The 23,155-nt window shown below is 44.1% G+C and overlaps 1 protein-coding gene across 1 annotated transcript in view; it reads left to right on the top strand.

Annotated features, from left to right (window-relative positions):
- The window catches only part of LOC115085901 (zinc finger protein 184-like), a 30,333-nt gene that overhangs the window by 1,937 nt on the left and 5,241 nt on the right, over positions 1 to 23,155 (top strand). Inside the window, exon 3 of the mRNA XM_029592437.1 lies at positions 14,807 to 14,926. Within this exon, the coding sequence (XP_029448297.1) occupies positions 14,807 to 14,926 (120 nt within the window). The remainder of the gene's footprint in view (positions 1 to 14,806; positions 14,927 to 23,155) is intronic.

Raw genomic sequence — 23,155 nt, 5'->3', positions numbered from 1 at the left:
TAGTGGGGGTTATAGTAAGGGTAAAATGGATTTTTTGAAATTTATATTCCACCTTTCGTGACTGGTTGGCCACTTGAAAGCAGATTACATTCAGGTACTGTAGGTATTTCCTGTTTCCTAGAGAGCTTACAATCTAAGGGCTTCATGTACTAAAGGTGTTCTCCCAATTTGTGTCTTTGGGGGAAAAATGTTTAGTAAATCAGGCGCTAAGTTTAGACCTGAAGCAATGGAGCATGAAGTGACTTGCCCAAGGTCTCAAAAAAAGGCAAATAGATTTGAACCCTGGCTTCCCCAGTTCACAGCCAGCCCTTAGGCTACTTCTGCACTCCCAAAGAATGACACACGGGGTGATGGTGTGAGTGGATTATGGCGATGGTACAACGGATGACAGGCATGGCAGCGTCAGTGGGGTTATTGGTCGGTTATTTCCATGTATGTTGGTTCCATAATTATGGTCGTGGGGAAAGGACAGGTCTCCTTTAACACTACACGCTGCAGTCCATGTAGCAAGCAGGTCTCCTTTAATAATCTGCACATCAGACGGAGGTGGCAGCAGAGAATGATAGTCTGAAATAAACATATTACACAGATATCAGGTTCTAAGCCTCTGATTACATAAACCACAGTCTCATTCATTTTCCAAGTTCATCTTTACTTTCATGGAAACTTTACAAAAAATCGGATTTACGTATAGCAGGTTTCAACATAAAGAACAAACTTGCCTTGACCTTCTATATTAAGTCCTTAACTGTTGTCCACAGAAATAGAGAAAGGAGGAAGAGGAGAAGTGGGCTTGGGGGAGAAAGAAAAGGAGCTCTTTCTTGGCAATGTTGAATTTAAAGTGGCTGTGAGACATCTGGATAGCAATATCAGACAAGCAGGCTGAGATTAGGCAAGTGTCAGAAACCTTCAGTTTCATCCTATGACATTTAACATTCTCTATAAAACAGTGGTGAAGAGAGCTTAAATTGCATCTCTTGTAAATCAGCATCAACTGGGATAGTATGAATTTCAGTAAATACATTTTGGATTTGCAGAAAAGTAACATCCTGCCTATAGGGGGCAGCAGTCTGATGAGGCAGTGATGCTCAGGGCAGGTGCTTCTCTCTCCTCCCCTACCTTCGCATCACCTGGGGTAGCACAGCATTACGGCACCCTTTGGGCAGTGGTGCCTATAGCCATGGCCACATTGGCCATAGGTTAGCTACAGCTATTGCGATTGGAGAGGTAAGAAGAGAACCAAGACAGGATGGAGCCTCAAAATACAAGTGAGAACAAATATCAAGGTGTAGATGGTGATCAGTTGTTCCAAAGCAGCATATGAGTCTAGGAGTTAGTTTTAGTGACTTTGGCAAGGACTATTTCTGTGGAATGCAGAGGGTGAAAACAAGACTGGAGTGGAACAAATATAGCTTGATATGAAAGAATGTCAGGATAGCTGTGTTGAACAGCCCATTCAATCATCTTGGAAGCAAAAGGGCGGAAGGAGATGTAACGATAGTTAGCAGGGCAGGTAAGATTTAGTGAGGGATTTTTGAGGAGTGGTGTGATCACAGCCTGTTTGAAGGCAGTGGGAACAGTAACAGTGGAAAGTGATAAATGGAGGATGCAACAGATGGAAGGATGACTGTAGGAGAAATATAGCTGAAGAGATGGGTGGGAGTGGGGTCAGAGGAACCAGTAGTGAGACTGGGGGAGGTGAAAAGATGGGCAGTTTCCATCACTGTGATTTCAGAAAAGGAAGAGAGGGTAGTGGGAGGCCAGGAAAAGGTGGAGGCAAGAAGTGGGGAAGAGATGGGTAGATGTGACCTAGTTGAGACTAATTTCGAAAACCTTGTCATGGAAGTAGTCAGCCAGAGAGTGGGCAGAGAGTGAAGGGTGGGAGGCAGAGTGAGGTGAAGTAAGTTTGAAGAGGGAATGGAGTGTGGTAAAGAGACAATGAGTGTTGGAAGCAAGATAGTTTTTCAGATGGATGTTGTGGTCTTGCTTGGCAAGTGCAGTAACAGACTGGAAGGAGATCAGCGTGGGTGTACATTTTAGCCAGAGACGTTCTGCAGAGCAGGCACAGGAACATAGGAAGTGAATTCTAGGGGTGAGCCAAGGCTGGGGTTTGATGTGCTTTTATAGGACAAGTAAGGGGAGAGGCAAGAGTGTCTGAAGCAGAGGTGAGTATAGCATTGTAAGAGGAAACTGCCTCATCAGCTGACTTTGACAACATAGTGAAAGAGAGGAGAGATGAGACAGTAGTAGAGAGGATTCAAGGTCAATAACCTGAAGATTGTTGAAAGGGTTGATAGTGACTAGAAGAGGCTGTTGGGGAGGTTGACTTAGTGTGAAAGCTATCATCAGATGGTGGTCTCAGAGGGGAAGATCTGAGGTGGAGAGGTCTGAGAGACAGCAGTTATAGGAAAGGATTAGGTCAAGGCAGTAGCCATGCTGGTGAGTTGTGGCAGCAGATCAGAACTGTAGATCAAATGAGGTTAAGACAAGGTGTTTGGAGGCATAAGACTCGGAGAGGTCATCAGCAGGGAAGTTAAAGGGAAGAAGAAGATGGTTCACAAAAGGTGGAAAGCCAGGAAGCAAAGTTGGTGAGAAAGGAAGAGAGGGATTTATCATGGGGGTTGAAAAATGACAGCTATCTGGAGAGCTAGTGGGGAGGATGGCCTGGGCCACAACGGAAGAAAAAGAGTGGGGATTAAGGTGGAAAGAAGGAATTAGAACTTTCGGGAGGGGAGAGCAGCTGTCCAACACCATCACCACCACAGCTTCCAATGTGAGATGTATGGGAGAGGAGGTAACGTCCATGACAGAGAGCAGCAACTGAGGTAGAGTCCTCAGGGGAAAGGCAAGAAGATGAAGGGGAATGAGAGAGAAAGAGGACTCGAATGTAGGCATTCCACAGATAGCATGAGAGAGGGAGGGAAGAGGGAATGGCGTCTGGGATGAGATTGGAGGGGTAACCGTTTAACATGCCTTGGAGGGCCAGGATTGAGATTGGTATTCCCAGCTGAGAGTAGAAGAAGCAGCAGGAGAATACACAGAAGAGGATAAGATGCTAACAGGGAGTGTGGAGATGGCTGGATGAGAGGAAGAAAACATTTTTGAAGTTCAAGAGCCATGGACAGAGCAGAAGTAAAAATGACAGATGAGGTGAAGAATGTGGAGAATGGGCACAGTGGGCTTGGTGTTAATCATAGTTTGCAGCAGGGAATAAGTTTGGGGAAGCTTAGCATCAGGAAGAGTAGATATAGTGGTGCCATTGGAAACAGAGAGGAAAAAAATCTACTAACATTCAGGCCGATACAGTACAGTGCGCTCCGACGGAAGTAGTCAGCGCACTGTTAACCCACGATTGGACGCGTGTTTTCGACGCACTAGCTTTACCCCTTATTCAGTAAGAGGTAATAGCGTGTCGAAAACGCGCGTCCAACCCCCCCCCCCCCCCCCCGAACCTAATAGCGCCCACAATATGCAAATGCATGTTGATGGGCCTATTAGTTATTCCTGCGCGATTCAGTAAGTAAAATGTGCAGCCAAGCCACACATTTTACTTTAAGAAATTAGCGCCTACCCAAAGGTAGGCATTAATTTCTGCCGGGTCAGGGAAGTGCACAGAAAAGCAGTAAAAACTGCTTTCTGTGCACCCTCCGACTTAATATCATGGCGATATTAAGTCGGAGGCTCCAAAAGTTAAAAAAAGAAAAAATTTAAAATGGGTCCGCGGCTCGCGGGTTGAAAAACGGACGCTCAATTTTGCCGGCGTCCGCTTTCCGAACCCATGGCTGCCAGCGGACTCGAGAACTGACGCCGGCAAAATTGAGCGTCGGCTGTCAAACTCGCTGACAGCCGCCACTCCTGTCCAAAAAGAGGCGCTAGGGACTCGCTAGTGTCCCTAGTGCCTCTTTTTGCCGCTGACCCTAATTTAAATAAATTAATTTACTGTATCGCGCACACAGGAGAGTGGCCTGTGCGCGACTTTTACTGTATCGGCCCAATTGAGGTAATGCAATCTTGTGCACCTCCTTGCCAACTGGTGGACAGCCAAGGGGATTGGAGTGTCCTTTGTGGCAGCTTGGAAAAGTGTGCAGAAGGGTTGCGACCTCCCCAGGACCTGGCCTGCTGCTCAGAGAGTGCAGGATGTGGGAGTATCTCAGGCCTGAGATGGTTGTGGTGACTTGGGTCAATCACCTAGGCAATTGGAGGCAGTATACAGATAGGCTGCAGCCTCTGCAATAACGGTCCGGCTGCTCAGGAAGTGAAGGGTGGGGTTGTGTTGATTTGGGGACTCAACCACCGAGACAGCTGGGGAAAGCATGCGTGTGGGCTGCAGCCTCCCAGTACCTGTTGAAGGGGGAAGTTCCATGGGGGCGACCTATTTTATCTTGGGCACAGCAGATTCTGTGTAGCTCCCGTTCTCTGCTAAGTTTTTTATTATTTCAGCAGGCGACCTCAGAGGCCCGTTGCAGCTCCTCTTTTCCCACCCTCTCTCCTAGGGAAGCGATGGAGAGTACGGCCCGCAGAAATGGCTTTCTTCTCCTCTGCTCAAATGAAACATCCCAGAGGGTCTTTCGAGGCCAAATTAGGCCTGTGATGTTGAAGATTTGCTGCATCCTGTTTAAAAAAAAAAAAAAAAGTTCCCTGTGGTCCTGCTTGTGCGGCACCTTTGGATTCCTCCAAGTCCTTCCCTGCCCGTATTCATGTCCCTGCCTGAGAGAACCTTAGATTAGCATTGGCAGCGCTTGGGAGGCTAGCGAACGCCGCTGTCTGGGACCCGGGTACGTATATCATGTGCCAAAAAACAAGTACAGGCTCCAGAAAGTAGATAAAAGAAATGAAAACTGTAATGAGCTACCTTTGGAGAAAGCAAAGAGAACGTCAAGTAGTGTTTGGCCCAAATTCTGAATTGAGCCTGAGTCAAAAACTCTGGAAAGCCATGATGTTTGGTTGTTGGTCAAAACCCTCGAAAAGAACAGCGCCTGACTGTTTAGCCCCGTGTTTATATGGACTTTTTGTTTGTGGATAAGTCTGTCTTAGCAGGTATTCCTCACTTTGTCTGTAAATGATCTAGAGGATGAATTAATACGTTTTGGTTGCAAAATGTGCAACTGACACCAAACTTTGTAGGGTAGTTAAAACACCAGCTGATTAAGTAAAACTGCAGGAGGGTCTAGAAAAATTGGTGACTTAACCTTCCAAATGACAAATGGAATTTAAGGTAGACAAGTGCAAAGTGATGCACACTGGGAGAAAAAAAATCCAAACTGCCAGTACCCTCTGCTGGGCTATCAAGAGAAAGGACCACATGCTGAAACTACTGACACAGTGTGATGCAGCAGCCAAAAAAGCCAACTGTATGTTAAGAATCATTTGGAAGGGTGTCTGATAAATCCAAAGCTGGTATCATGCCTCTCTGTAGAGCTCCAGAAGATCGCACCTGGAGTACCGTGTTTAATTCTAGTCGCTCCATCTCCTAAAGAATGTGCCGGAACTCGAGAAGGTACAGAGAAGGCAGCCAGAATGGCGAGAGCATTTGGGCATTTCTCGTACAAAGAAAGGCTAAAACACTTGGAGGCCAATATTCAGTAATCTGGCGAGCAGGCAAGTCCCGAATAGCCAGCAGATAAATGTCCTGAAGTTATCGGACTGCGTGTGGCCAGGTAACATTAAAGCTTAACCAGCTATGTTCGAATGTAACCGGTTAACATTGTAAAGTTATCAGGCCATGTGTCTCCACATAATATAAGACTTAACTGACTATAGTCAAAACAATAGAGCCAAGGCCCCTGTTCTCCCACGATTCCACGGGCGAGGTAAGAGGTGCAAAATTCAGCCCTTCCCGTGGAATTGGCCGGTTTTGGCCAAATTGCCATAGGAGATGGGGAGCGCTGGGTCCTACCCGGCAGAGAGCTCACATTGGCAGCAGTGGAACATGACAGGGCGCATGCCGCCTCTTCCGGCCCCCCCCTCACCCCGTGACAGAAGCGTCATTGGTGACAGAGAGACAGCACATTGCTTCTGGCACCCACTCGCTCGTCTGCTGTCCCAACCACGCCAATGTCCTCCTTCACCCTCCGTGTCTGGAGAAAGGAGGCGGACCATGGCCTTGCAGCACTTCAGGCTGCGTTGTCCTCCTCGGCTACTGTTGCCTGAATGTTGTGCTTTAAAGTTGCGACACCTTCAGACTACTGTGCTAATACCCCCCACAGGAGAAGAGGCAGGGCACACCTACTCGACATAATGGCATAAGAAGCGCCATGTTGGGTCAGCCCAAGGTCCATCGAGCCCAGCATTCTGGCTCACAAGTGCCCGTCAGATCCTCAATAGTTGATCTATTTCTTGTATCTCACTCCCAGGGATGAGCGCTGGCTTTTTCCCATGTCTGCCTGGCTTATAACCATTAATGGACTTTTCCTTCAGGAACTTGTCCAACCCTCTTTTGAGCACCACTCTCTGGATGATGCAGAAAGATGCGTTCAGCTAAACGAATGGTTTTGCCTGCACTTGAATGCACATTTTGTGAGTATAAACATTATTAGAACATAAGAACATAAACTTGCCATACTGGATCTGACCAAAGGTCCATTAAATCCAGTATCTCTTTTCCAGCAGTGGCCAAGCCAGGTCACACGTACCTGGCAGGATCCCAAGGGGTAGACAGATTCCAAGCTGCTTATCCCAAGAACAAGCAGTGGATTTCTGCAACTCCACCTTAATAATGGTTCATGGACTTTTCCTCCAGGAAACAGTTTTTAAACGCAGCTACACTATTAGCTCTCACCACATCCTCTGGCAATAAATTCCAGAGTTTAATTATGCATTGAGTAAGTAGCTTCACACTTTCATATATCCACAGGTAGCATTTGCATGAGCACTGGTTTTCAGATGATGACTCTAGGGCCACTATCGGAAGAAGTATGCTGGGCTGGATAGACCATTACTCTGATCTAGCCTGGCAGTTCTTATGGTGTTGAATGTGCAATACTCTCGTATCTGCTCTTTGCCAAAGAAGAAGAGGATATTCTGATTTCTTCCAGGAAATCCTCAGCTAGAAGATTCTATGATTTCAAATGGAAGAGGTTCTCGACTTGGTGTGTGGAGATTTTTAATATTTCAGTCTAATTTGCTCCACAAGAATTAGACAAATCTGTTGCAGTACTGTTACCGCTTTAATTTTCTAATGTAGCTTACCTATGGAAGACCACACTTTGAGTAAACTCTAAGTGGGTGTTCCCGAAATCCAATAGATACAGTCAGACTTATATACGTTCTAGATACAAGATCAGCAATACATGTCTTAGATCATGATCAGTAAACAGGTCAGTATGACCTAGGTCCTAATTGCAATTATTTACAAGCACAGCACATTGCCTTATGTGAAGAAAGGAACATAAGAACTTGCCATGCTGGGTCAGACCAAGGGTCCATCAAGCCCAGCGTCCTGTTTCCAACAGTGGCCAATCCAGGCCATAAGAACCTGGCAAGTACCCAAACACTAAGAAGATCCCATGCTACTGATGCAATTAATAGCAGTGGCTATTCCCTAAGGGGTAGGTTTTCAAAGGGTAACGCGCGTACACCCCCCTGCGCGCGCCGAGCCTATCTTGCATAGGGCCCCGGGACGCACGTAAGTCCAGGGCTTTCCTGGGGAGGGGGGGGGCCGTGACGCGGCTGGCGTGTTATCTAGGCGCGTTCCGGGGGCGTGGCCGCGGCCTCCGGACCAGCCCCCGGACCGGAACATGGCGCGCATCAGCTGGCCCGGCGCACGCAAAGTTACGCCTGCCTCGAGCAGGCGTAACTTGTTCAACAAAGGTAGGGGGGGGTAGATAGGGGTGGGGTCAGGTAGGGGAAGGGAGGGGAAGGTGCGGGGGGTGGAAGGCTGCCGATTTTGGCCAGCCTTGCGCGCGCCGACCCCAGATTTTAATGGATATGCGTACTCTTGTTTGCGTGTGCGGAAATTTATAAAATCTACCCCTAACTCAACTTGATTAGTAGCAGTTAATGGACTTCTCCTCCAAGAACTTATCCAAACCTTTTTTTAAACCCAGCTACACTAACTGCACTTACCACATTCTCTGGCAACAAATTCCAGAGTTTAATTGTGCGTTGAGTGAAAAAGAACTTTCTCAGATTAGTTTTAAATGTGCCCCATGCTAACTTCATGGAGTGCCTCAAGTTCTTTCATTATCTGATTCACATTTACCCATTCTAGACTTCTCATGATTTTAAAGAACTCTATCATGCATCACTATATCTATTTTCTCCTATTTAAAATTATCTTTATCTTGTCCGTGTAGCCAAAAAGTCTATTAGTATAGACTTGGTGCAAGTTTGTTTACATTCATTCTTAAATAATCTAAAATAGTAGCTTTTATCTTTTGTTCATAGCAACAATCAGTAAAGAATATTATAAGCTAAATTGGACTCTATTGGACAGAGATACCATAAACCTTTGACTTCTTCAGATATAGGACTAGCCTGCTGGACCCCAGTTTCTCTGGCCCAGTGGACTTTCTTCAGTACCTCTTCTGCCTCTTTGGGTTTTATCACTTCATCAGTCAGAGGTCTTCAGCGCCACTGTTGTGTATCACCAGCAGACAGAAGAGGCTCTGAGCTCTCTCAACCTTTTGGTTTCGAAGTTCATGAAAGGACTGTGGTATTTCAGACCTCTGGTCAGTAGGACCTCCAGTGCCTTGGGACCTCATTGAATCCCCAGCTCAGCTCACGAAACCTCCTTCTGAACCTGTCAAGTCAATGCTAATGGTAATGGACTTGATGTTTCTCATTGTGATAGCGTGGGGCGGGTGCCAGAGGACAAGAGAGAACTCTGGACTCTGTCCTTTTAACCCAAACAGCTTGTTTACCTCAGAAGTTTCTGTCTAAAAGTAAAATGTCCAGACATACAGAGTTGGTCTACTGTCTGTTGCTTTCTCTGCCTGTCCCTGGGCCTCTCTGTCCCTCCCCCCCCCCCCCCAGCCTGAGCTTTTATTCTCCTCCCCAGGGAACTGACCTGTGTCCTGGATTCCCACTCTGGATGGATTTTTAAGGTGGACCAGGCTAATTGTCTGGTTCTGGCCTTTTAAGATGTTCCACATGGAAAGTGTTGTTTCTTGTGGCTATTACTTCAGTATGAAGAATAAGTGAGCTAAAGGCTTTGGATTCATATTTCACATTAAAAAAAAAAAAAAAAGAGGCTTGTGAGGATATTCAATCCGAAATGCCAAACAAAAAGATGTCACTCGTGAATTAGTATGCAAACCACAAAACTGAGTGGTGTGTGCTCTGTTCCTGGAGGAAAAGACCTCAGAGTCAATCTGAATTCCTTATAAATAGCCACACAGCATAGATCAGTGTGTGGCTATTCCTTATAAATAATAGGTTAATGGGGTAGGACTGATCTATGCCGTGTGGCTATTCCTTATAAATAATAGGTTAATGGGGTAGGACTGATCTATGCCGTGTGGCTATTCCTTATAAATAATAGGTTAATGGGGTAGGACTGATCTATGCCGTGTGGCTATTCCTTATAAATAATAGGTTAATGGGGTAGGACTGATCTATGCCGTGTGGCTATTCCTTATAAATAATAGGTTAATGGGGTAGGACTGATCTATGCCGTGTGGCTATTCCTTATAAATAATAGGTTAATGGGGTAGGACTGATCTATGCCGTGTGGCTATTCCTTATAAATAATAGGTTAATGGGGTAGGACTGATCTATGCCGTGTGGCTATTCCTTATAAATAATAGGTTAATGGGGTAGGACTGATCTATGCCGTGTGGCTATTCCTTATAAATAATAGGTTAATGGGGTAGGACTGATCTATGCCGTGTGGCTATTCCTTATAAATAATAGGTTAATGGGGTAGGACTGATCTATGCCGTGTGGCTATTCCTTATAAATAATAGGTTAATGGGGTAGGACTGATCTATGCCGTGTGGCTATTCCTTATAAATAATAGGTTAATGGGGTAGGACTGATCTATGCCGTGTGGCTATTCCTTATAAATAATAGGTTAATGGGGGAGGACTGATCTATGCTGTGTGGCTATTCCTTATAAATAATAGCCACACAGCATAGATCATAAATAATAGGTTAATGGGGTAGGACTGATCTATGCTGTGTGGCTATTCCTTATAAATAATAGGTTAATGGGGTAGGACTGATCTATGCCGTGTGGCTATTCCTTATAAATAATAGGTTAATGGGGTAGGACTGATCTATGCCGTGTGGCTATTCCTTATAAATAATAGGTTAATGGGGTAGGACTGATCTATGCCGTGTGGCTATTCCTTATAAATAATAGGTTAATGGGGTAGGACTGATCTATGCCGTGTGGCTATTCCTTATAAATAATAGGTTAATGGGGTAGGACTGATCTATGCCGTGTGGCTATTCCTTATAAATAATAGGTTAATGGGGTAGGACTGATCTATGCCGTGTGGCTATTCCTTATAAATAGCCACACAGCATAGATCAGTCCTACCCCATTAACCCATTATAATGCAATCTGTAAATATCCTGTATATAACTTATATATATCATGTTTTACTGCTTCTTTGTAAATTTGTGATGTTAACTATATTCAGCCTCTGGTCCCCTCCCCTCCCTGGCCCCTCCTATCTTCCTCTAGCTCTTGTGTTCCCCTAAGATCCCTTTACTCCTTACATTTCTTGTTAATACAGTTCTTGTTCCTTGTAAAGCCTGTTGCTAGTTTTGTTCTTTGTAAACCAACGAGATGCTCCCAACGTACGTCGGTATATAAATGCTATTAAATAAATAAATGAGATCTAATCATCCGTCAAAAAAAACTGCAATTATTTTGGTATTTCTGGTTTCGTAGTCGTCATACCTTCACTTTTTTCATAATCGGGTGCTTCCACGAATTCACCCCAAGTTCCTTCAGAAAGTCATATATATACATTTCATATCAGTTCAGAAATTATGTGATCTGGCAGCTGATTACCGCTTTGAAGGAGCCCCGGTGAGCTACTTGTTTCTAAATTTGAATTTTCCCGCTCCCTGTGAGGTCGGAGGGAGGAGCCGACTAAGGACGCCCATAAGACCGGCGTCAGTGAGGCACATCAGTGCAGCTGATTACCGCTTTGAAGGAGCCCCGGTGAGCTACTTGTTTCTAAATTTGAACTTTCCCGCTCCCTGTGAGATCGGAGGGAGGAGCCGACTAAGGACGCCCATAAGACCGGCGTCCTAAGGCGCGCCACCGCCGCCGGTGCGCCACCATAGCCGCGCGCGGCTTTGTTCAGACTTGAGAGGATGAGAGAGAAATTTTGATCTGGAATACAACTGCCACAGAGGCTAAATAGACTGCATTGTCAAGTAAAACGAACAGCCTGTAAGTGTGTATTTTTTCTTTCTACTTGGTCATGCCTCCAAAGCAGAAGGGGAAGGTCAGGGTGTATCCCTCATCACCCCTTCCAAATTTAACACAGCAGGAAATTGTTCGCTTTATGATTAATCCTGCATCTAATCCAGTAGCCAAGGATACTGCTGATTCTGGCCCTAAGGGAGGTCAGTCAGAATCTATGGAGGAGGCTTCACTGAGCCCAAATCTAGGACTACCACCGGAGTGGAGAGCACTTGAAGTAACTCTGGGGCAATCTCAGTCTACTGTATCTGGGCCACAGACGCCAACAGGTGTAAATGGCGCTGAGGCTTTAAGTTTAGAGAGACCTATTTCAAGCTCGATAAAAGATCTGAGGGTCCAGACTACCCAGGGAGCTGATTTAGGAGGAGAAGATCAAGCTACAGGTGGTGAGAGAACCCCAGAGACTTTGACACGCCCCAAAGTGGTTACATTGGAGTTATTGTGGGACATGATGGCATCGATGGCATCTAATTTGAAAGGGTTAGAGAGAAAAATGGATGTTATTGCCGGGAAAATAATCAGGAAATAATTGAGATCAGAGTGTTGTACATAATACAGAAGATAGAATTAAATCATTAGAGGAAATGGGGAAGAAAAATGTAGAATTTCAGGTTGCTGTTGTCAAAGACAGGGGTTTTTTGTCCAGGTGAATTGAAATGTTTGAGAACAATACGAAACGATTGAATTTGCGATTGTTAAATTTTCCTAGAGTAGTAGGTGAAGTTCCAATGGAAACTTTACATAGGTTTCTTAAAGAAGTATTGTCTTTTGTTGAAAGAGATTTGCCAGCAATTAGTTATTGTTATTTTCTTCCTAAGAGAAATCCTAACTTGAACATTGAGAAGACTCCCTTTAAAGGGAATCTCACAAATTTCCTAGAAAGTACAAATAATCAAATAATTGATAGGGGTATATTGCTGGTTTCTTTTATGAATCTATTAGATTTAAACAGTGATGAAATCATATTTTAGTAAATATCCTATCTCATTTAACAATAGTATAATAAAGATTTTTCCTGATCTTTCGACACTTACACAGTTAAATAGAAAGAACTTCTTGACTTTTCGCCAAGAAGCTATTGCTATGGGATATTCGTTTATATTGCAATATCCATGTAAGTGTGTAATTAAAAAACAACAAGATACTTTCATCTTTTTTGTGCCTGACCACTTGAAAACTTTTATTGAACAAAGAAGATCTGCCGTAGTGTCCCCTATACCCAGTGAATAAATTAAATAAATGCAGGAAGTACGATGCAGAATTTTGCTTAGAATCTGATTGTAATAATCTCCCTTTAGTTATTATGCCTCTCGTTTTTTTTTAGATGATGTTTGCAAGATTCTATTGATTATATCATAATTAGATTGAATATAGTTGAAAGTGTTATCTAGTAATTATACTATGGAATATGTATTTACTTTTCGGTATACATTTGAAAAATCAATAAATATATAATTGAAAAAAAAAAAAAAAGAAATTGTGTGATCTACGTTCTTTCCATGCGCAGAGAGGAGAATGGGCTTTTCACTCCTTGGACTGTAAAAGAAGAGCCCTCATCTGTTATCTAAAGAGGATTCTCAGCTGGCCATGTCCTCCTCTTCCAGCATGCTGTAAATTACAGAGAAAGATAGATGTGTACACATATATCGGACACATGGTAACAGACACAAAAAGAATTTCAATTAACACAGGTTTGAAGTGTATCTACAGTAGTGCCAGTCGTCAAGGCTTTTGTGAATAGAAAGTTGCAGACTTCCAAAAAAAAACCCCAAACTATATCCCAGGCCTTTGTAGTAGGTTTATGGTTAAAATCATATGCAGGAGCATATACCTTTGAATAAAGATGAAATTCTTCTAAAGGGACATCAAATACCTACAGTACCTGAATGTAATCTGCTTTGAAGTGCTGAAAAGTGGAATATATATTAAATAAAATTGAATAAATAAATCACTCCATCGAGGAATAATATCAAAATCCTTTTTGGTTTGATAAGGATTCAGAGATCTTTGAAGGATCTGCCTGCCTTCTCCATCCACTCCAATTTCAATACCTCGCTTTTCACTTCAGGAGAGGAGGAAGGAATAGGGGGAACAACAGAAGGAGAGGATTCTGTGCAGGGGAAGGGCAGGGGCAGGATCAGAGAGAGTGTTGAGACTGAAGGCAGGCAGGCACCCTGTAGATTTCCTGAAAAGATTAAATTAAGGGGCTTTGAAAACTTTCAGGAATGTTGATTCTGAGGCAAGTTGTCAATTATGCTGCAACAAGCTAATTATGAGGTTTCTCCTGCTACCCCACAAATCCAGAGAGTCAAGGACCACTACCATGATGAGCGGCCTAAAGGGAGATGGTGTGTTATACAAATAGAGGTACCAAAGCACTGGGTAGCTTCATATGAAGGCGCACTGTGCTGAATCACTGCCCTAGTTCTGATTGGACTGGAAGTATAAGGAGAAATAGGAAACTACGGGGAGAAAGATAGAGAAGGAGGAAGCTCGAGACCAGGAGCAGCAGGGCAAATAATGACAAAAATGATAATAGCTAGGAAGGGGTTAGGGGTCGTGGAGGAAAGGGGAAAGGGTAGGAAGGTTAGGTAGGGTATAGGGAAGCTCCCTCCCAGTCTGCTACTTAATTGGAGTGTACTGAGAGGGAACTGGGGAAGGCCCTACTCGCATCGCCGCGTGTAGCGTCGATGCGCTCATGTTATAAAACACCAGCGCACGTGTTAAAATCTACCCCAAAATGTAAACCCTGCAGCACTGCAAGAAAGTTCTCTGCCTACAGGGGTTTGATTTGAGAACCATACTCAAGAGGTGGGGAGGATTAATAATGTGGGTGGATGTCATCGGATTTGGGGGTGCTTCGTCTGAGTGAGGGGGTGGGATCAAGTTTGGGGTAGGTTAGGAATGTGTAAAGAGCTGCTGAATATAAATAGGGACCCTTGTTTTCAGTTTTTATTTTATTTTGACAGTGAAATTCAATGTTAGAACAAAACCCCAAATCATTGGAAATATGACACTTCCACTGAATTTTCTCTTCTGTGTTACATCAAAGTAATATTTTCACTGACTCTTTTGGTTATAACATTGAAATTCCCAGGCAAAATAAAATACAATCTGCAAATGACCGTTCTTAAACGTAAAGAATTTGCTGTATAGGGAAAGAAGCAATATTTACAATTTATAGAGATTGTTTGTTTTCTTTGGGTCTGTGGTTATCTGAATGTGTATCGCTTATAGTATTTTGTACAGACTTTTAAGGGACATGAAGGATCTTGAAATGGTTTCTTTTTAACTGTGGGTTTAAATACTTTTCTTCCTTGAAGTTGGTGAAATTCTTTCTACTGTAGATATTTCTAAGTCCTGAATTTAATGCAATAGCATGCAAGGTGGCTATGGGAAACTGATACAGTGTTCTTATTCCAGGATCAGGCTCTCCGACTGCCACCCCTGAGATTATCTCCCACATTGAACGAGGGGAAGAGCCGTACATCAGGGATGAGCCGGGATCAGAGGAAAGAGGAACTGGGAGAAGCAGCTGCTCAGGTGAGTGCAGGGATAAGAGGGACCGGGGTAAACTGCTGAGAGGAAGAGTGGAAGGAGCAGCTGGGAATTGCAGAGACCCCTGCACCAGCTCCTCTGGAGATCTCTCTAATCACTCACAGACTTTCTGTTACAGTCGTCAATCACACAGGATGTCCTTTTCCAAAAACAGACATCCAATGCCCTAAGAATGCAAGCTGTCTATCTCAAACTTTTATAAGTGGATCCATCAAGCCAGGATCTGAAAAATAGAAACCTGGAATTAGATGCAGATAGGAAGCATAAAACCTATCCAGTCTGCCTGATTCACTTCCTCTTATAATGTCACAGTCCCCCAGGTGATCTCCAGCTCTGTCTTCTTCTGTGTTCATTGCATCTTTTATTGATTTCTGTTACTCTTTTGACCTCTATCACTTCCCCTGAAAGACCATTCCATGGATCCACCATTTCCGTGGAGAAATATTTCCTTATTCCCTCTTGAGTCTGCCTCGTCAGAACCTCCTATCATGATCGCTTGTTCTGTAACTTCACTTCCACTGGAAAAGGTTTACTTTCTGTGGCTACACAGTGATCAGGGCAAGGTCCGGATTCTGAATGGGTGAGACAGGTTTCTGTTACAGGCATCAGTCACACAGGAAGTCCCCTTCCAAACCCAAATCCCTAAGGCAATCCAGGGACTCCAGGAGTCTATCCCAGAGCATTTAGTGCTGGAACATGGAAACAGAATATAATGCAGACAAGGATGTGCAAATAAAAGTGAGATGCTTGATTTACTGTTTTTGGATTTTTAGAAGGAATTTGAATAAGTCCCTCATGAGAGAATCCTCAGGAAAGTAAAAACTCATGGGATGGGAGGCGATGTCTTACTGAGGATGGTAACAGGTTTAAAAATAGGAAGCAAAGAGTAGGACTAGATGGTCGGTTTACCCAATGGAAAGAGATAAATAGTGGAGTGCCTCGGTGATCTGTGCTGGGACCAGTGTTGTTTAACTTATCCCTTAATGATCAGGATAAGGGAGCAAAGAATGAAGTGATCACATGTGCATATGATACAGAAATATAAGAATATGAACTGATTGTGAGGAACTGAAGATAGACGGCAGACTGGAGAACGGATCGTCTACATGGCAGATAAAATGTAGTGTGGACATGTGCAAAATGACGCACATAGGGAAAAATAATCCTAACTATAGGTAAAGAATGCTGGGTTCTATACGAGGAGCTACCACCCAGGAGAAGGATCTTGGAGACATTGTGGACAATCTGTTGAAATCCTCAGCTCGGTGGTTGGTGACGGTCAAAAATGCAAACAATGTTAGGAATTAGGAAATGAATGGAGAATAAAACTGAGAAAATCTTAATGTTTCTGTATAGATTTGTACTATGACCCACCCCATTGTGTACAGTTCTGGTTGCCCCATCTCAAAAGAGACATAGTGGGCATGGGAAAGGTACAAAGGCAACAAAAATGATAAAGGAGATGGAATGGCTGCCTTGTGAAGAAAGGTTAAACAGGGTGAGGGCTCTTCATGATGGGGGGATATGATAGAGGTTTATAAAATAACGAGTGGGGTGGAATAGGCAAATTGGCAGCAGGTAGTTACCCTTTCGCATAGCACTAGACTAGGGGACACTGCATAAAAACAACAGGTCTCAGATTTAAAACAAATTTTCACTCAGTGCACAATTAAGCTGTGGATTTTGTTGCTGGAGGATGTAGTCAAGGCATCTAGCATACAGGTCAATACAGTAAACTGCGGCCACGGTTACCCTGCTCCTAACCCGCTTTCTACCCACTTTTCGGCCGCGTTAGCCCTTCCTGCGATACACAATCCCCTTTAACCTACTCTTACCGCGTCCTTAAATCACCGGGTAACCCCTTCCGCCCGCGGCATGTATATTACATGTAAACGATCGAATTAGCTATTCCCTACCATTCAGTAACGCGCGCCCCGACTATCGCTATTTTACCCTGCCGTTTTGCCGCGCGTTTAACCTGCTAACTTACCGCCTACCCTTACCCCTGCGTTAGTGTGGAGCGTCAGGTCAGAGAGACGAAATTTCACGGGCAAACGACCCCCTCACCCCCCGGGACAAGAACTTTAGAGAAGCCAGGATCGGGCAAACTTTCCCCCAGCCCCCGCTCACCTGCCCTGGCCGCATCCATGGGTGCTGGTCTCCGGGGCAGCCCCAGTCCTCTCCCCTCCTCCCGAAGCAAGCAATGAAAGCGGGAAAAAAAAAAAAAGTTGCAAGAGAGAGAGGGGAGAGAGGACGGGCAATCCTACGCTCGGGATTGGCTGCTCAAGATGTGACGTCACATGCCGTGACGCCAAACGTCGTGACGTCACGTCTTGAGCGGCAATTGCACGCACAGGGGCCGCTTTTGCCCGTGCGATGCGTCTATCTTCGCGGGCAGCTGGAGGCAGGGGAGCCGCGTCCGTCGTCGCCGATGTCCTTCTCCGGAGGGGGGCTGCAAAAAAAGTAAGTTGCTTCGTTGCTTTTCACAGCCAGTCCTCTCTCCCCGCCTCCCGAAAAGCAAGGCTGTTTTTCGCGCCTTGCCTCGGGAGGAGGGGAGAGAGGACTGGCAATCCCGAGCGTAGGATTGCCTGTCCTCTCTCTTGCAACTTTTTTTTTTTTTCCGCTTTCGTTGCTTGCTTCGGGAGGAGGGGAGAGAGGACTGGCAATCCCAAGCGTAGGAGAACCGTCCACTTCCGGGTACCTGTCATTTCAAATGACATTTGAAATGACAGATACCAGTGTGTCCATGAAGCGTTAGGCCAGCGCACCCAGGATACTGTATAGCGCTCTATACAGTAAAATGGGTTGCCGGGCCTAACGCTTTACGGACGCTTCTTGGACGCAGCTTGCATTTGCAAGCTATTTACATACAGTATCGAGTGGTAGGTGAGCTGCACTGTGCGTGTGGCAACCGCGGGTGCGCCCAGCACTAACGCAGCTCTCCCTACCGCTCCTTACTGTATCGGCCTGATAGTGAGGTTTAAAGTTGTTTCGATAAGTTCCTGGAGGAGGATTCCATAAACAGTTATTTCCTAGCGTGTAGCAGATGGACTCAGGACCAATGGGTATAGTGTACTCCTCATAGCAGTTGGAGACGGATCAGATTTCAATCTGACGTCAGCCCCTAGTACATATACCCCTGCAGGAAGTACAGCTCTTCAGTATTTTCCGTCTCCATAGCAGTTAGGGACTATCTGCACACTCTTGCAGCGTTAGAACCAACTCAACGAAGAAAACCCAAATTTGATGGCCCTATTAGGTATTCCCGCGCGATTCAGAAAGCAAAATGTGCAGCCAAGCCGCACATTTTACTTTCAGAAATTAGCGCCTACCCAAAGGTAGGCGCTAATTTCTCCGGACATCGGAGAAATTAAGTCGGAGGTCCCGAAAGGTCCCAAAAGTTTAAAAAAAGTAAAAAATAATTTAAAAAAAAAAAAAATTTAAAATGGGCCCGCGGCTGGCAGGTCGAAAACCGGAAGCTCGATTTTGCCGGTGTCCGGTTTCCGAACCCGTGGCTGTTAGCGGGCTTGAGAACCGATGCCGGCAAAATTGAGCGTTGGCTGTCAAACCCGCTGACAGCCGCCGCTCCTGTCATAAAAGAGGCGCTAGGGACGCTAGCGCGTCCCTAGCGCCTCTTTTTTTACCGCCGGGCCTAATTTAAATAAATTAACTTACTGTATCGCGCGCACAGGATAGTGTCCTGTGAGTGTGCTGGGAGAGCGGGCGCTCGCCCGCTCTTCCGCGATTTTACAGTATCGGCCCGTAAGTGCTTCTTGTTCTCATATGATGCAGCCATTCAAAGTTTTAAATCTCTTATCCTGAATGGCGAAACTTTTGGCCTTTTTCCTTCCTTGCTCTGAATGTGAAATTACCTCCTCAGTGAGCATTTTTTCTTTGGATTTGAAGCATTTATTCCCCAATTAAGAAGGTAAGAATTTCCAGTGTTTAAAAGACCAAAGGTGCAGATTGCTTTTAATTCAGGAAACTCGACTTTCCAAGGGGGGGGGGTGCATTTTACACTTTGTAGAGATTGGGTGGCTCAAAGTGTCTTTGCTTTAGTTGTTGCTAATAAAAGGAGGGGGCGGTTGTATTCTTATTTATAGTACGTAAGACCTATTCTGATCCAGTGAACCATTTTGTGGTCCTGGATTGCTTTGGTGATTTTTGTGTCTAGGTGGTAGCTTCTGATTGATCTGAATTTAGAGTGTATATGTCAATCTGCTTTTTTCCATTTGTCTCAAGAGGAGCTTATCTTAGTTTGGGCGACGATGGAATTTGGTCTTGAACTTCATTTTTGACACTGTCTGGATACAAGAAAGGGTTATTTTTGGCCAGCAACCCTTTTAAAGATTTAGAGTAAATTCCAAAAGAATAAATCTTGTTAAGAATCCACAATGGAATACAATGAAATAGGAATATTGTAAAGAACGAGAAATAACCCCAGTGCGTACCAGGCCGCAAATTAGAATCTAAAGAGAGGATCTAATTCTAAACACCAAGCAAACATTAAAAAAAAAAATAACAGATATGAGTTGCAAATGGCCAAACTACAGCAAACGGAAATCAATTCATCCATCCATGGAAATGGGCGAAAAGGGAAGAGGCGAAGAAACAATAGGAGCAAGTCCAACAGTCTTCGAGCTCAAAAACAAGACCAACTGGGTCTTAGGTAGATTTATTTACAAACACATGGGAATCTAAGCCAAAACTGCTCCACCCTCAATTGCAAATCTCTAGGCCTCATAATGAGAACCTGCTTTCTTTTTTTCTGTGTTCTTTTCCAAATATTAGGATAATCGCTTACTTTACAATTTAGGAACATCACATTTTTTTTGTTTTTTAAGTAGTCAGAATACCCAGTTCCTAGCCAGATGAATTAAGTCCGCAATTAAAGTTGTAGGCAAAACGTTTCCTGGTTTTATGCAATGCACCAATAAAAATCCAAGGAATAAAAGGAGAGTTAGAGAATTTGAGATGTATTATTTATTTATTTATTTATTTATTTATTTTGCTTCTTTTTTTTTTTATATACCGACAACCGTTTGCACATCATATTGGTTTACACAAAACTTGACCTCTGACAGGAAACTGTCAGTTAGGCATTGCCTTTACAAGGAATCAAGTTAAATATTGGGAAACAGAACTTTAATACAGGAGTAGGATAACAGGGAGGTGCGAGAGATAAGAGAGAAGATTCAGAGTATTGTCTAGAGAGACCAGATTAACTATAAAATTATAACCAAACTTCTATGTACAATATATACAAGTGGGTTAGGGACAATTTAAAATAATTTATATCCTGCACCATCAAAATGTATCTGAGCAGGTTACAAGGTAACATTCACAGTTCTTTAAAACAATAAAGATGATACAAAATCAAAACAAAAAACACATAAACTAATCAGATAAAATATTCTAAAAACACAAATATAAAATAGACAAAACAGAGCTCAAGGATAGAATAACTGTTTACATTTTGTATCAGATGGTAGAACATAATCATCTCCTAAAAAACCACGCTTACTATTAAATAAATAGCTAAAAACTCAATAAAAACTCAAGATGGGCAAATCTCAATGATTGCATAGGCTGATAAATTTTTAAAATGGAACTAAAACAATTAGGGGCAAGACCATGGAGAACTTTTAAAAACCTGCATTAAAACCCTATATAGTACTTGACACTCCAAGCCATACAGGCCAATTCAGTATGGTGCGCACCATTAGCCCCCGTTTGGACGTGCGTTTTTGACGCGCTATTATTACCTCTTATACAGTAAGGGGGTAATAGCGCGTGGAAAACGCGCGTCCAACCCCCCCTCCCCCCCAAAACTAATAGCATGCTCAATATGCAAATGCATGTTAATGAGCCTATTAGTTAGTCCCACTCAATACAGAAAGTAAAATGTGCAGCCAAGCCGCACATTTTACTCTCATAAATTTACTCCTGCCAAAAGCAGGAGTTAATTTCAGCCAGCACCGGGAAAGTGTACAGAAAATCAGAAAAAAACTGCTTTTCTGTACACCCTCCGACTTAATATCATGGCGATATTAAGGCCCCAAAAATAAAAAAAATTAAAAATCTTAAAAAAAAAAAAAAAAAAAAAAAATCTGCCCGCGGGTTGGAAAACGGATGCTCAGTTTTGCCGGCGTCTGTGTTCCGAACCCATGGCTGTCAGCGGGTTCGACAACTGACGCCGGTAAAATTAAGCGTCGGCTGTCAAACCCGCTGACAGCCATGGGTTCGGAACACGGACGCCGGCAAAACTGAGCATCCGTTTTCCAACCCGCGGGCAGATTTTTTTTTTTAAGATTTTTAATTTTTTTTTTAAATCTTTGGGGCCTCCGACTTAATATCGCTATGAAACTTTGCCCATAAGCGGGACTAACTAATAGGCTCATCAACATGCATTTGCATGTTGCGGGCGCTATTAGTTTTGGGGGGGGGGGGGCGGGGTTGGCTGCGTGTTTTCCACGTGCTATTACCCTTACTGCTTTTCTGTACACTTTCCCGGTGCTGGCTGAAATTAACTCCTGCTTTTGGCAGGAGTAAATTTCTGAGAGTAAAATGTGTGGCTTGGCTGCACATTTTACTTTCTGTATCGAGCGGGACTAACTAATAGGCTCATTAACATTCATTTCCATGTTGCAGGCGCTATTAGTTTTGGGGGGGGGGGGAGTTTGGATGCGCATTTTCCACGTGTTATTACCCCTTACTGTATAAGGGGTAATAATAGCGCGTCAAAAATGCGCATCCAAACGGGGGCTAACAGTGCGCTCCACCAATAAGGAGGCACTAGGGACGCGCTAGTGTCCCTAGCGCTTCCTTATTAGCGCGGGCCCTCATTGGCATACAGAATCGCACGCCCAGGAGAGTGGCCTCGGAGCGCCGGCTCTCCCGTGCAGTTTACTGAGTCGGCCTGATCTTTTTTTGGATTGAGTGACTATAGAATTGGATTCAGAAAGAGTGCTTGATATCATCTACTTGGATTTCAGCAGAGCTTTTGATACTGTCCCACATAGGAAGCTTGGGAGTGAGTGCCAAGGTGGTGGAGTGGATTAAAATCTGGTTGACTGATAGGAGCAGCATATAATGGTAAATGGAACCTACTCTGAAGAAAGAGCCGTGTTAAGTGAAGTGCCACATAGGTAAGTATTGGGACCGGTTCTGTTCAGTATCTTTGTGAGTGGAAAGTAAAGTTTGTCTGTTTGTGGATGATACCAAGATCTGTAACAGAGTGGATGTGCGTGAAGGAGTAGAGAGAATGAAAAGAGATTTAAGAAAGCTGGAAGAGTGGTCAAAGATTTGGCAGCAGGGATTCAATGCCAAGAAGTGCAGAGTCATGCATCTGGGATGCGGTAATCCAAAAGAGCTGTATGGGAGGGAGGGGGGGGCTGATGTGCACAGACCAAGGCCTAGATCTTGGGGTCATAGTTTCTGCCGATCTGAAGATGGCGAAGCAATGTGACAAGGTGATAGCTAAAGCTAGAAGAATGCAGGGCTCATAGAGAGAGGAATAACCAGTAAGAAAAAGGAGGTGATAATGCCCTTGTACAGGTCTTTGGTGAGGCCTCACCTGAAGTACTGTGCTCAGTTCTTGAGCCCTTATCTCAAAAAGGATAGAGACAAGATGGAGGCAGTCCAGAGAAGAGCAACCAGAATGGTATGGGGTCAGTATCAAAAAACATATGATGAGAGGCAGAAGGATCTGAATATGTAGACCCTGGAAGAGAGGAGGTGCAGGGGAGATGTGATACAGATCTTCAGATACCTGAAAGGTTTTAATGATGCACAAACGTCAAACCTTTTCTGTTTAAAGAAATCAGTAGAACTAGAGATCACAAAATAAAACTCCAGGGAGGATGTCTCAGAACCAACGTCAGAAAATATTTCTTTACGGAGAGGGTGGTGGATGCCTGGAATGCCCTTCTGGAGGAGGAGGTGAAAATCAAAACAGTGAAAGAATTCAAAGGGGCATGGGATAAATACTGTGGATCCCTAAAGGATAAAGGATGGAAATGAAGAAAAGAGTGCATGGGGGTAACTTGCCAGTGTGGCGATTTTTACTCTTAAACAATACACCTGATACTTTTGATGAAACTCCAACATTGCTCTTTGCTTCAATGGCAAGGCATAACGGGGCATTAATTCAAACAGCAACCAACGAGGGCCCTGCATTTACAGTTTGGGAAATTGATAAACATGGAGGTAACG

This window comes from Rhinatrema bivittatum, chromosome 2 (assembly GCF_901001135.1).
Source record: "Rhinatrema bivittatum chromosome 2, aRhiBiv1.1, whole genome shotgun sequence".
NCBI classification, from domain to species: Eukaryota; Metazoa; Chordata; class Amphibia; order Gymnophiona; family Rhinatrematidae; genus Rhinatrema; species Rhinatrema bivittatum.
This window is presented reverse-complemented; position numbering and strand designations above follow the sequence as displayed.